The following is a 13974-nucleotide window of genomic DNA, read 5'->3' on the forward strand; positions in this document are numbered from 1 at the left end:
GCCATGGCAACCCCCTGTCCTGCGCTGCCATTGGTCAGAACTCCGTTCTGAGTAATGGCAGGGTATAGGAGTAGATCGCAGCTTTGCGATCTCACTCCAATCCTTTAGGCTGATCGGGGTTGTTGCTGACAACTCCGATCAGCCCTATTTTCCGGGTGATCGGGTCACCAGTGACCCGATCAGCCGGGAATTGGAGAAAATCGCATGTCTGAATTGACATGCAATTTTCTCCGATCGCCGACATGGGGGGGTCTCAGGACCCCCAGGGCGATGTGCCAGGGTGCCTGCTGAATGATTTCAGCAGGCATCCGGCTCCGGTCCCCAACCGGCTAGCGGTGGGGACCGGATTTCCCACGGGCGTATGGATACGCCCTCGGTCCTTAAGGACTCGGAATGCAGGGCGTATCCATACGCCCTGTGTCCTGAAGAGGTTAAAGGGTAGCTCCCACCATCATGTTTTTTTTTTTTCCTGTCCCTGCCTATTGCCCTTCTATCCCTAACACCCTCCCAGCCTTTATTTTTATTTTTTTTCTATTTCAAAAATGGCATTTAGTTTGCCTGGTAGTGTGCTCACTACCAGGCAGACTTCCCCAGCAGGCACCACGTCACTGATGTCTGCTGGGGGCCAACTTCCGCCCTTAGTTCTCCTAACAGGGTGCCTCCAGCTGTTTCACCACTACAACTCCCAGCATGCCCTGACATCTACTGGCTGTCAGGGCATGCTGGTAGTTGTAGTGGGGAAACAACTGGAGGCACACCGCGATGGCCGCACATCCCGCTCCCCGCCACGCAGCCGGCAACACCCCCACCCCCGACCCCATTGCGCCGCTCAACTTTGGGGGTCTTTTTTTCCTTTTACCTCTTGTGAAAATGAAAAGTATGGGGCAACCCCAGCAAGTTAGTGTAAAAATTTTTACAATAACATGCTGGAGTAGACCCCAACTTTACCTTTTCATAAGGGGTAAAAGGAGAAAAAGCCCCCCAAAATTTGTTAGGCAATTTTTCATGAGTACGGAAATACCCCATATGTGGCCCTAAGTTGTTGCCTTGAAATACGACAGGGCTCCAAAGTGAGAGCGCCATGCGCATTTGAGGCCTGAATTAGTGATTAGCATAGGGTTATTCTACACCAGTGATTCCTAAACAGGGTGCCTCCAGCTGTTGCACAACTCCCAGCATGCCTGCACAGTCAGTGGCTGTCTGGCAATACTGGGAGTTGTTTTGCAACTGTTGGAGGCTCCGTTTTGGAAATACGTACCAGATGTTTTTAATTTTTATTGGCAAACCTCCAGCTGTTGCAAAACTACAACTCTCAGCATGCAGTGACAGCAGAAGGGCATGCTGGGACTTGTAGTTATGCAACAGCTGGAGGCACAATAGTTGCAAAATACTTAGTTTGTTACTTAACTCAGTGTTTCCCAACCCGTGTGCCTCACGCTGTTGCACAACTACAACTTCCAGCATGCATGGTCTGTCAGAGCATGCTGAGACTTATAGTTTTGCAACAGCTGGAGGCAATGTTTCCCAACCAGAGTGCCTCCAGTTGTTGCAAAACTACAACTCCCGGCATGCCCAGACTGCCGAAGGGCATGCTGGGAGTTGTAGTTTTACAACAACTGGAGGAGAACAGTTTGGAGACCACTGTGTAGTGGTGTCCAAACCGTAGCCCTCCAGATGTTGCAAAACTTCAACTCCAAGCATGCCCAGGCATGCTGGGAGTTGTAGTTTTGCAACATCTGAAGGGCCAATTGTTACACAACTACAACTCCCAGCATGTCTGGACTGTCTGGGCTTGCTGGGAGTTGAAGTTTTACAACATCTGGAAGAGCACAGATTGGAGACCACTGCACAGTGGTCTCCAAACTGTGGCCCTCCAGCTGTTGCAAAACTACAACTCTCAGCATGCAGTGACAGCAGAAGGGCATGCTGGGACATGTAGTTATGCAACAGCTGGAGGCATGCTACTACAACTTCCAGCATGCCCTTTGGCTCTCTGTGCATGCTGGGGTTGTAGTTATGCAACTCCATTGAATTATGCCTATGTCTGTCATAGACATAGGATAGATCAGTCACTACCTTAGGTAAAGACTGATCTGTTGCCATGACAACAGAGGCTACTGTCCATGGCAACCATTGGCGCTTTGCTTTCACTTTGCAGAGCACCGATCGGTGACCGAGGGAGCTCCCTCCTTCTGATACCCTAATACCCCCGACTGAGCCCCCCTCACCACTGATCGCTTCACTGTGTGAAGCGACGGAGGAGAGGGGAAGGAGGAGACCCCCTCCAGATTCCTGCTTTCGGTCCGTCTGTACGGACTAATAACAGCGATTGCCAGCCGGGGACTGCTGTGATTGGTCCCTGGCCGGCTTCAGGGAGGCCTGACTGTGCAGCACAGCCGAGCTCAATAAACTGTCACAGCACCTGGCGGCGCTGTGACAGTTTATTTCCATCAGATACATGTACCTGATGTTGCGTAAAGGGGTTAAGGAACTATGAGTAATGTATGATTGTCACAATTTACTTTAATTCATTTTTTATTTATATAGTAGAACTATTAATGATGTATGATCACTGTTTTGATGTGTATGTATATGAAATAGATTGATCACTTTATGATGATTTTGTTAATTAAAATGATGTATCATCTGGTCATACAGTACTTAGTCTATGGTAATTCAATCACTTTGGTGCCAATATTGTATGTATAGTTTGCCTATATGTCAATATTTGTCTCCCTCTAATGGTTTTCTTTCTCAGGTCTTTTTTTCTTCATGTCGGGTGCGCATGCATCGGACATCAGCATGTTGGGTCATCCAGCTGGCTATCAATAAGGGTGAAAGCACATCACAGGATGTGACGTGCGGACCCTAGAGATGCCTCCCAGAATCAAGGCACTGATTGGGTCTGGCACATGCGTCATAAGAAGGTGTGGGGCCTATAGAAATGTGGTGGGAGCACCCATCTACACTCCAGGAGAAGAATGGGTTGAAATATGTATTGAGGTGGAGGTGTAGTGCATCTCATTTACCTTCAGTATGTTTTTTACAGGTTAATATTTATCTTTACATGGGTATAGTGCAATATTGGTGCAGGGTGTGATTTGTGATTGATGAATACACATTATGGACTATTGTGTATTCTGTTAGATCTATGTGGATGCTTCCCACCTTTTCTTTGGTGTTTGAGGTTTTAAGGGTGGGTAGTTTCCTCTATTGTATCTATAAAAAGAGGGTAAGATTTCTCATTGAGGAGAAAACCATTACTGGTGTGTGGAGCTTCATAGGCCATTAGCTCTCCACTGGGTATTCTGGGAAGAGGGAATACGCAAAGCAGCTCAATCACACCACCTTCACAGCATCCCTAAACATCAACTTTTAGCTCCAGTTACAGAGTCTCAGAAACTGATTAGGATTTAATGTCAAGAAGAGAAGAGGACACGTCTGTAGACAGTGCTGTCACTTAGGCAAAAGGAGTAAGTATCTTTCTTGAGGAGATTCAAAGGCCATTAGCACTCCACTGGGCTTTCTGGAAAGAGGGTATATGCAAATTAGCTCAATCACACCACCTTTTCAGGTAGTTTTCCCTAAATATCAGTTTTTACCCCAATTACAGAGTTTTAGGAACTGATTGGGATTTAAAACCAAGTCTGAAGGGGAAAAGTAGCCCATCTGCAGACAGCACTGTTTCAGGGATTGTTTCTCCTCATCAGTACAGAGCACGGTGTTCTGGCTTAGCTTTTTTCTATAAAGGTTTTGTACAGTTTTGGTAAACAGTGTAGTGTCAGTTTTTAAAGGTTGTTGTATTGCCAGCCAATTCTTCTTACATATGCCCAGCCGGAAATTTCGTGTCATGCTTGGGCTTCAGTGGCTAATTTGCATCCCTTAAGTCCACACTTCCGGTGCAGGAATGGACATAACCACTGTCACTGGTTACTTGTTGATGTTTCTTCCTCAGCCTTTAAGCCCATGGTTCCAGGTCTGATTACTGTGTAATGTGTTTCTCAATGCCCCACTTTGTCCCATAAGTCACATGGTCTCCAGGGGGCATTGCTATACTGTAGCTGGTGGGTGCATAGTAGGGTGGAAGGGATTTACTGAAGTTATGCTACCCATATCAAACACCCAACATATCAAACCTTGTGTAAAGGAACAGTGACGTAGTTGCCCACAGCAGCCAATCAGATTACGCCTTTCATTCATAAAAAAGCCTCTGAGAAATGAAAGCTGGAATCTGATTGGTTGCTATGGGCAACTGCTTCACTGCTGCTTTGCAGAAGATTTGATAAATCTCCCTCCGTGCACTTGTTATGAGGTGAACTCAGGATACTTGGCTGTGTTATATTTGTTGCACAAATAATGATCTCCAGTTTGTGATAACTTTTGTATATTTCCCTCTAAACTATAAGTTAATTCTACATGCCAAGTAGACTCTCTGTCCTTTCATCCATTTAGATGTTTAGATATAGCAGAGTGGAGCTGCAATTTGGCACAATATAGTATTTTAGCATCATTTGCTAACTGCATATTGTAGGAAGAAATGTGTGCAGATATAATCTTCTAGACTTTTCTGAAGATAAATGTGTTCTTTTGGATGTTTTTCTTAATCTGAAACAGTTAAAATAAACCTTTGATCTGTCCTTCCATTCTCCTTCTTTAAGCAATATATTATACACACTTGGGCCATTAATATCAAAACCCAAGTCCAGCCATGATGACATGTGTTTTGTTCCATGAGCAGATTGCAACATATCAGAAATGGAGTTTACACAATATTCTGTAAAACCGCAGTAATGAAATCATGCGCCAACCATCTAGATGTATATTATGGCTATAACAAATTGCCTTACGTATAATTACAATGTGCATGAATCATGTGGCATGTGGTCTAATGATTCTACATCATTCTGTCTTTTCCTCTCCCATCATAGATTTATCACAGTCCAATAACAAAGCGTGATGAAAGTAAGTGCAAACTAAATCCACTGCAAGTTAAATGTTGTAGATTGTAGATGTAGATGTAGTTATTAGTCTATGTTCATTGTAGATGTAGTTATTAGTCTATGTTCATTGTAGATGTAGTTATTAGTCTATGTTCATTGTAGATGTAGTTATTAGTCTATGTTCACATTACAGGCTCAGTCATTCTTGACCAGAACACTTTTTCCCTTTAAATAGACAATCCCTCAGTAGGTAATGTTCACAGGATGGAATTTCAGTGCCGAGTTCGGGATTGGAATTCCACACAAAGATTCCGCAGCAGAGTCCCATTGATTTCAATGGGATTCTGGAGCACTGTTCACATAGCGGAATTTCTGCACCGGAAACATCTGGCACGGAAATTCGAATTCCGGTGTCTGCACAAAGAATGGACTTCCTAATTTCCGCTGCATTTCCGATTGGTCCTAGCACTGGCATGTTCTGCTGGCTCTCCTCTGTCAGGGCAGTGTCCGCACAGAAATTTTCCATGCAAACATTGCCTTATAAGTTAAAGGGGTACTCCGCCCCTAGACATCTTATCTCCTATCCAAAGGATAGGGGATAAGATGTCAGATCGCCGGGGTCCCGCTGCTGGGGACCCCGGGGATCGCTGCTGCAGCACCCCACTATCATTACTGCGCAGGGCGAGATCGCTCTGCACGTAATGACGGGCAATACAGGGGCCTGAGCATCGTTACGTCATGGCTCCGCCCCTCGTGATGTCACGGCCCAACCCCGTCAATACAAGTCTATGGGAGGGGGTGTGGCGGTCGTCACGCCCCCTGCCATAGACTTGCATTAAGGGGACGGGCCGTGATGTCATGAGGGGCGAAGCCATGACGTCACACTGCTCCGGCCCCTGTATCGCCCGTCATTACGCACAGAGCGAACTCGCTCTGTGCAGTAATGATTGATAGCGGGGTGCCGCAGCAGCGATCCCCAGGGTCCCCAGCAGCGGGACCGCGGCGATCTGACATCTTATCCCCTATCCTTTGGATAGGGGATAAGATGCCAGGGGCGGAGTGCCCCTTTAATAGGGTCTGTTGGTTACTGCCCTTGTCTGTCATGACATGTCACTATATTGTGGTTTCCCTTCATATCAAAAATCAGAATGCAGACTTGGACAGAGCCTTACTTAATCTATTGATGTTAATTATAAGGAAGTATGTCAGGGTGTTTTATATTAATGCTTTTTACTTCCTGTATCTTTATGTATCATTTGCTTTATTGTGAAGTTATACAATTTTCTAATATACAAAAAAGGAGATTTATGAAGTCAGGTGCTCTTCTTTTCTGATGTAAAACAGCTGAAACTATTTTGCAAGCCTAATTTGTGCAAACATTCAAATTTTTTCAGTATTTTTATGTTGAGATCACCACGTTTTGAGAACTGGGCAGGGCTTAGTAAACTAATCGTGGCCTTCGGAGACCTGACACGTTTCCTATAATTGACACCAGATATTGGTGTAAGTTGTAGTTAAAATATATGCCAGCTAGTGGCCAGCATACATTTTAGTTTTAAAGGGGTACTCCCACCCTAGACATCTTATTAATTTTTTTAATACCCCTTGCTCCGTTATCATTGGCCAGGATCATATCAATACGTGAAGCAGTTTTATGGCTCAGATTGTAACAGGAAAAATTATCTCGCCCAGGATTCAGATTTCTCCATACATCCCTCCATCCTACTTCTTCACAGAAGTCTGCCAGAGTATTCCTCCCCTCCCTCATTACTCCTCCTCTCCGATCCCTTTTGTTATCCATTACCGAGTTAAAGTCCCCCATAATGTATAGATCTTTATAATTTTTATCACTTAAGAAGTTCACCAGATTTACCAGTACCTCTGTTTTGAAAGGGGGAGGAATATAGACAAATGCAAGAATAACTTGTACCGTATTCCACACTACGTGGAGAAAAACAAATCTCCCCCTATCCTCACAGCAAGCACTTTTAACCTGCATATTCATTTTACCGTGAATCAACACCGAGACCCCTCATGAATAATTTGTTCCAAACGAGTGGAATTCCTGAGCCGCCCATTTCTTTTTTAATTAAATGGACAGATTCTTTTGTTAAATGTGTTTCTAACAAACATACCACTGCAGGTAGATAATTTTTGACCCTATCCATGATTGCTACTCTTTTCTTTCTCTCCTTTATACCTCTAATATTCCAAACTAGCGCTCTACCTCCTTGGCTACCCTGGGTCCTCATACACTTTTACTCCACCATCTCCACTCCTGACCAATTTCCAAGCTGTCTTCCCACCCCCCTCTCACCCTCTCCCCCACATCAATCCGCTTCTATCAACGGATCCCTCCACTATTCACTTAACTCCTCCACCCCTCCCTCTCCCCACTACCTCCCCCCCCCCCTTTTTTTCCCCCTTTCCCCTCCTTCTTTTTTTTTTGCGCTTCCCCGAACTTTACAAAACTTTACAACCCCTGTCTTTCCATCCATCTTCCCGCCTCTACTGAGGACAGGAAAATTAATGTTTTCCCATCATGAACCACCCTCAAACGAGCTGGGAATAACAATGAAAAAGCAATATTCAGAGTGTGCAATCTCTTCTTAATGTCTCTGTACTCCATTCTTTTCCTTTGAATCTCTTTTGAAAAGTCAGGATAAAAAAAGACACCCGCACTCCCAACCTCAATTTTCCCCTTCTCCCTTGATAATTTCAGTAGGGTATCTCTATCCTTAGCACACATAAATTTTAACAATAAAGTCCTTGGCGGTGCTCCGGGCGGTGGTTTAGTATATGGTATCCTGTGAGCTCTTTCTAGAACATAACAAGTTGAAAATGTCTGTTCTCCAAAAACATCGGCTAGCCATTTATATATATATATATATATATATATATATATATATATATATATATATATATATATAGATATATATTTATATGTATAGATATATATAGAAATAAAATAAAATTTTCTTGTTTGAGCTGCTGTTACTTTTAATTCTGTAAAGGTTCCATAAAGTAATATACAGAATTTGGTTTGTCAGTGTCTAAGCTTCAGTTTCATGTGTAATGTGTATTTTGGAGCTACAATTTTGGATTCTGCAGGTGCATTAAAGGGGTATACTGGACATTTTACATTGATGGCCTTTTCTCAAGATAATAGAGCAAACAATGTGGACTCTAAAGTCGGTATTGTTCGCTCTATTATTCTATAACGGGAAGGCTGCAGAGAGGACCATATTATGCCCTGATACGCTTGTTCCATTGTTGTGTATGAGGCTACACAACCACCTGTGGTAAGCAGCATTTGAACTTGGCCACCCCACCATTTCCCTGGTGTTTTTTTTACACTATGGAGCACTTGTCTCTTTCTCTTTGGTTTTCCTCAGGATAGGCCATCAGTGTCTGATCATTGGGGTGCAAACAGCTGACATTCCCGCAAATCAGCGCTTAGAGGAATTCCACCCCTAGACATCTTGGGGGAGATTTATCAAAACCTGTCCAGAGGAAAAGTTGCCCAGTTGCCCATAGCAACCAATCAGATCGCTTCTTTCATTTTTCACAGGCCTCTTTAAAAATGAAAGAAGCGATCTGATTGGTTGCTATGGGCAACTCAGCAACTTTTCCTCTGGACAGGTTTTGATAAATCTCCCCCCTTATCTCCTATCCAAAGGATAGAGGATAAGATGTCTGATCGCGGGGTCCCATCACTGGGGACCCCTGCGATCTCTCCCGCAGCACCTCCGTTTATAAGCTGCATGGAGCAAAGTCACTCCCCCTCCCATAGGCTTGCATTGAGGGGACGGGGCGTGATGTCATGAGGGGGCGGAGCCGTGACATCAAGATACCCTGGCTCCTGTATCGCCCGTCATTAGCCAAGGAACGATCTTTGCTCCGTGCAGCTCATAAACTGGGGGTGCTGCAGGAGAGATCACAGGGTCCTTAGCGGCGGGACCCCCGCGATCACACATCTTATCCCCTATCCTTTAGATAGGGTATAAGATGTCTAGGGGCAGAAGAGTACCCCTTTAAGCAGGTGGCTCCATTTATTGTCTAAAGGTGGCACCATGTTACTGCAGCTCAGATACCAGTCACTTCAGTAGGAGCTGTGCTGCTGTAACCCAGCACCACCATTTATTGTGAATATGACTAAGCATTAGTTTCAGTCGGCTATCTTCATTCCTTTGTTTATTCTTAGAAGTCTAAAGTATTCTGTCTGAGCTTTGCCTTCTTGTTTTAAAGTGACATTTCGTACAGTGAAAGGCCTTCCTCAGTAGTACTTTAGGAGTCTCACGTACGCTAAGCCAATACCTGAAGGCTGGTAGACTGACTATCGATGAGACGATAAAACTCCTTCAAGTACTGGGACAGAAGCAGTAGAAAGCATATTGGCATAGTGATGTACTGCCACTCTGTTCTCAAAATAAGCTCCAAAAGACTGATCCTAGGGATATACCAAAACCTATTTAATGGGAATGCCCTTTTAACAGTTTTTTTTTGTTTAACTTCTTATATAGTGAATAACTCATATACCCAGGGGCCACTATTGTTGCATGTTTAGCTTTTTACAACCTTGCACTTATCTGTACATGGAGATACTAGCAACACTCTTAATATACCTGATCCCCAGTGATCATGTGATTTGTCTTGTGATCTGAGTAGGGGGCATTACATTCCATTATCCTTTTTACTGTTACATTGAGGATGATTGAGAGGACCGGAGTGGTAAATAACGTCTTCTACATTCTTCTAGAGAGGCTTTTAGTCACTGACAATCACTTCTTGTAGCTGTTTAGTGATTTGTACATGCTCCATGTTGATGTGTAAGGTTGGCCCCTTAGAGTAAAATCTTTAGCTATCCAGCTTATTAAAGGATCATGTTGTATATACTATAAACCTATCATTAGGTAGTATTTATTTCAGGGTGATGGATCTGTCCTTTATCTGTTATGTTCTAATCCCATGATGAAGTGTAGTATTACCAAGCTGCTTCTCTCTGACATTAGCACAGAATGTACACCACTGAAGAGACCAGCATTGTGCTGACTGACAGACATGTTTTTTTTTATTTATTTTTTTATAGTGGAATTGAATGAAATTGGATTCCGGTTTGTTCGGAAGTGTATTAATGCTGTGGAGGCAACAGGTATGAAGAACAAGAAACAATGTTACTTTTAGACCTTCTTGACTGACATCCAATAGTTTTAGTGGCTAAAATGGTATAACAATATTGTTTGCTACTTACTTTATGTAGGAAACAATACTAAGAACAGTTTTGAAGATGTGGTTCTCTGCAGAAGTGTAACTTCATAGACAGGGTGAAAAGATTTTACTAAAAAAGGGACACCCATTAGCGATCACACTGCACAAAAAATACGGATAATACTGCCCCCATATAATACTTCCCCATATATTTGATGGCCTCTTCAGGATACGGACGTCGGTCCCAAAACTAGGACTTTTCTGGTAAAACCGAGATGTCTGGTCTGGGTGTAATATGCTACTCCTTTGCTTTTCAATGTTTACCATAATGTAGCAAGATCTCACTCATTCACCATGATAAGTTGAGGATTGTCAGAGAAAACATGTTACTATAAGATGTACAATGGGGCAAAAAAGTATTTAGTCAGCCACCAGTTGTGCAAGTTCTCCCACTTAAAAAGATGAGAGAGGTCTGTAATTTTCAGGAAAAAAATCCATAAAATCACATTGTCAGATTTTTTAAGAATTTTTTTGCAAATTATGATGGAAAATAAGTACTTGGTAAATAACAAAAGTTCATCTCAATACTTTGTTATATACCCTTTGTTGGCAATGACAGAGGTCAAATGTTTTCTGTAAATCTTCACAAGGTTTCCAAACACTGTTGCTGGTATTTTGGCTCCTTCCTCCATGCAGATCTCCTCTAGAGCAGTGATGTTTTGGGGCTGTCACTGGGCAACATGGACTTTCAACTTCCTCCAAAGGTTTTCTATGGGGTAAACATCTGGAGACTGGCTAGGCCACTCCAGGACCTTGAAATGCTTCTTAAGAAGCCACTTCTTCTGTGCCTGGGCAGTTTGTTTGGGATCATTGTCATGCTGAAAGACCCAGCCTCATTTCATCTTCAATGCCCTGGCTGATGGAAGAAGGTTTTCAATCAAAATCTCACGACACATGGCCCCATTCATTCTTTCCTTTACACGGATCAGTTTTCCTGGTCCCTTAGCAGAAAAACAGCCCCAAAGCATGATTTTTCCACCCCCATGCTTCGCAGTAGGTATGGTGTTCTTTGGATGCAACTCAGCATTTTTTCTTCTCCAAACACGACGAGTTGAGTTTTTACCAAAAAGTTCTACTTTGATTTTATTTGACCATGTGACATTCTCCAAGTCCTCTTCTGGATCATCCAAATGCTCTCTAGCAAACTTTAGACGGGCCCGGACATGTACTGGCTTAAGCAGGGGGAAATGTCTGGCACTGCATGATTTGAGTCCCTGGTGGCGTAGTGTGTTACTGATGGTAGCCTTTGTTACTTTGGTCCCAGCTCTCTGCAGGTCATTCACTAGGTCTCCCCGTGTGGTTCTGGGATTTTTGCTCACCGTTCTTGTGATCATTTTGACACCCCGGGGGGAGCTCTTGCATGGAGCCCCAGATTGAGGGAGATGATCAGTGGTCTTGTGTGTCTTCCATTTTCTAATGTTTGCTCCCACGGTTGATTTTTTCACACCAAGCTTCTTGCCTATTGCAGATTCAGTCTTCCCAGCCTGGTGCAAGTCTGCAATTTTGTTTCTGGTGTCCTTCGACAGCTCTTTGGTTTTGGCCATAGTGGAGTTGGGAGTGTGACTGTTTGAGGTTGTGGACAGGTGTCTTTTATACTGATAACAAGTTCAAACAGGTGTCATTAATACAGGTAATAAGTGGAGGACAGAGGAGACTCTTAAAGAAGAAGTTACAGGTCTGTGAGAGCAGGAAATCTTGTAGGTGAACAAATACTAATTTTCCACCATAATTTGCACATAAATTCTTTAAAAATAAAATAATGTGATTTTATGGATTTTTTTTCTCATTATGTCTCTTATAGTTGGGGTATATCTATGATGAGGCTTCTCTCATTTTTTTAAGTGAGAAAACTTGCACAATTGGTGGCTGACTAAATACTTTTTTCCCCACTGTAAGTCTCACAATCGCATTAATCCTTTTGTTACCCTTTTTTTCTTAGGTATCTCTTCAGAAGGTGTATACAGAACAGTGGGAAGTAACATCCAGGTGCAGAAACTCCTCAATGCTTTTTTTGGTAAGAATCTCTAAATGGAGTTGTGGTTTTGTAATTCATTTAGCACTGGCCTAAGTGAGACTCAAGGTTAACCCAGTTTATAGTAAGTTGCACTAGTATCTTCTGTACTAAGCATTAAATGGCCAAACCCTTATGAAACACCCGAACGATATAGCATTGGGGTTTATAGATGCCATAATGCTATTTATGCTAAGAGCCTGTGCGACCAGGTGTGAACTGTGAAGAATCGGGGGGCCTCACTTATTAAAGCTAACTGAGAAACTCCTCTTGTTGCCCATTGCATCCATGTACTGTGGAACTTTCTCTCCTTAACCACTGATTTTTCGCCCCAATATTACATTTTAACAGCAAAATTACTCAGGTCTTAGGTTTTCCCAGGTTGCAGTGCGGCCGAGACATGACATCACTATTTAGGTGTGCAAAGGGAGCCTTTCCTGCTTCAGTGGGTGGAGCGACCGCTGGGTGGGAGAGAGATCATTCTCCAACTAATTGTATTTTTGCAACAGCTGGAGGCACCCAGATTAGAAAACAGTGGTCTTTTAAATGGAATGCAGCTCATTTGTGTTTCAATGGGTGGGGTGGCTGATGTGTGGAAGTGAGGAAAGTGACCTCATACTTACAAACAAGGAACTATTGGATTTGTAGTTTTAGAGAACGAACGCTAAAAGGAAATAGATAAAAAGGAGGATTTGGAGTGGCTCTTTGTTCAGACCGAGACGTGGTAAGTACCGTGACCCACAGGGCCCTTGTAAAGCCACGGCACTCCCTACAAATAATTATATAGTATAAGATAAAATAAATATAAAATATTATAATACTATACATACATATAAAATGTTAATAAAACATGATAATCCTATTGAAACCAATCAATTGTTTAAAAATAACTGAAAAGGTTTCAAGTTAAACAGATAGTCCTCCTTAGAGTTTGGACCTCTTTATGTATTGGTAACTAATAGCAACCAATGGAGCTATCATGTATAGCAATTTGTCCACAATCTGATAAGTCTTTTGGTGAATAGCTTAAAGGGGTATTCCAGGCAAAAACTTTTTTTTATACATCAACTGGCTCCGTAAAGTTAAACAGATTTGTAAATTACTTCTATTAAAAAATCTTAATCCTTTCAATTGTTATTAGCTTCTGAAGTTTTCTGTCTAACTGCTCAATGATGATGTCACGTCCCGGGACATGAGTCATCAGAAAGCAGTTAGACAGAAAAAAACAACTCAACTTCGGAAGCTAATAACTATTGCAAGGATTAAGATTTTTTTAAATCAAAGTAATTTACAAATCTGTTTAACTTTCCGGAGCCAGTTGATGTATAAAAAAAAAAGTTTTGGCCTGGAATACCCCTTTAATAGGTCAGTATCCAGTTCATTAAAGCACATCAATGTCCTGCAGCGCTGTTATAGATATATATCACTTGGTAACAGAGTTGCAAAAATAGTTGCCGGCAATTGTAACAGTTAGTAGCAATAGTATTAAAGTAGTTTAGCAGTTAATAGATACAGTTATAAGCTGTAGAATGATACAGTTATGCTCACCGCCCCGGGACCAATGGTTGTCAGGATGCTGTTGCTCTTTGGGGATGCTGCGATCCCTCCTGAGGTCCCTCCTGAGGCTCTTGGGGATAGTTGGGGATACTGCGATCCCTCCTGCACTCTCTCCTGTATACTTGGCTGGAACAAGCACCGTTGAATCTCTCACTGCGGGAGAGGACACTGCAGGGAGACTCTGCCATCTCCTATGAT

The 13974-nt window shown here is 42.8% G+C and overlaps 1 protein-coding gene across 4 annotated transcripts in view; it reads left to right on the forward strand.

Moving 5' to 3' along the window:
* The window catches only part of OPHN1 (oligophrenin 1), a 188716-nt gene that overhangs the window by 127637 nt on the left and 47105 nt on the right, over positions 1 to 13974 (forward strand). For all 4 annotated transcript variants that reach the window (XM_056541037.1, XM_056541038.1, XM_056541039.1 and 1 more), the window contains 3 exons: positions 4929 to 4962; positions 10030 to 10092; positions 12148 to 12222. In XM_056541037.1, coding sequence (XP_056397012.1) covers positions 4929 to 4962; positions 10030 to 10092; positions 12148 to 12222 — 172 coding nt within the window. The remainder of the gene's footprint in view (positions 1 to 4928; positions 4963 to 10029; positions 10093 to 12147; positions 12223 to 13974) is intronic.

This window comes from Hyla sarda, chromosome 9 (assembly GCF_029499605.1).
Source record: "Hyla sarda isolate aHylSar1 chromosome 9, aHylSar1.hap1, whole genome shotgun sequence".
In the NCBI taxonomy this organism is placed as follows: Eukaryota; Metazoa; Chordata; class Amphibia; order Anura; family Hylidae; genus Hyla; species Hyla sarda.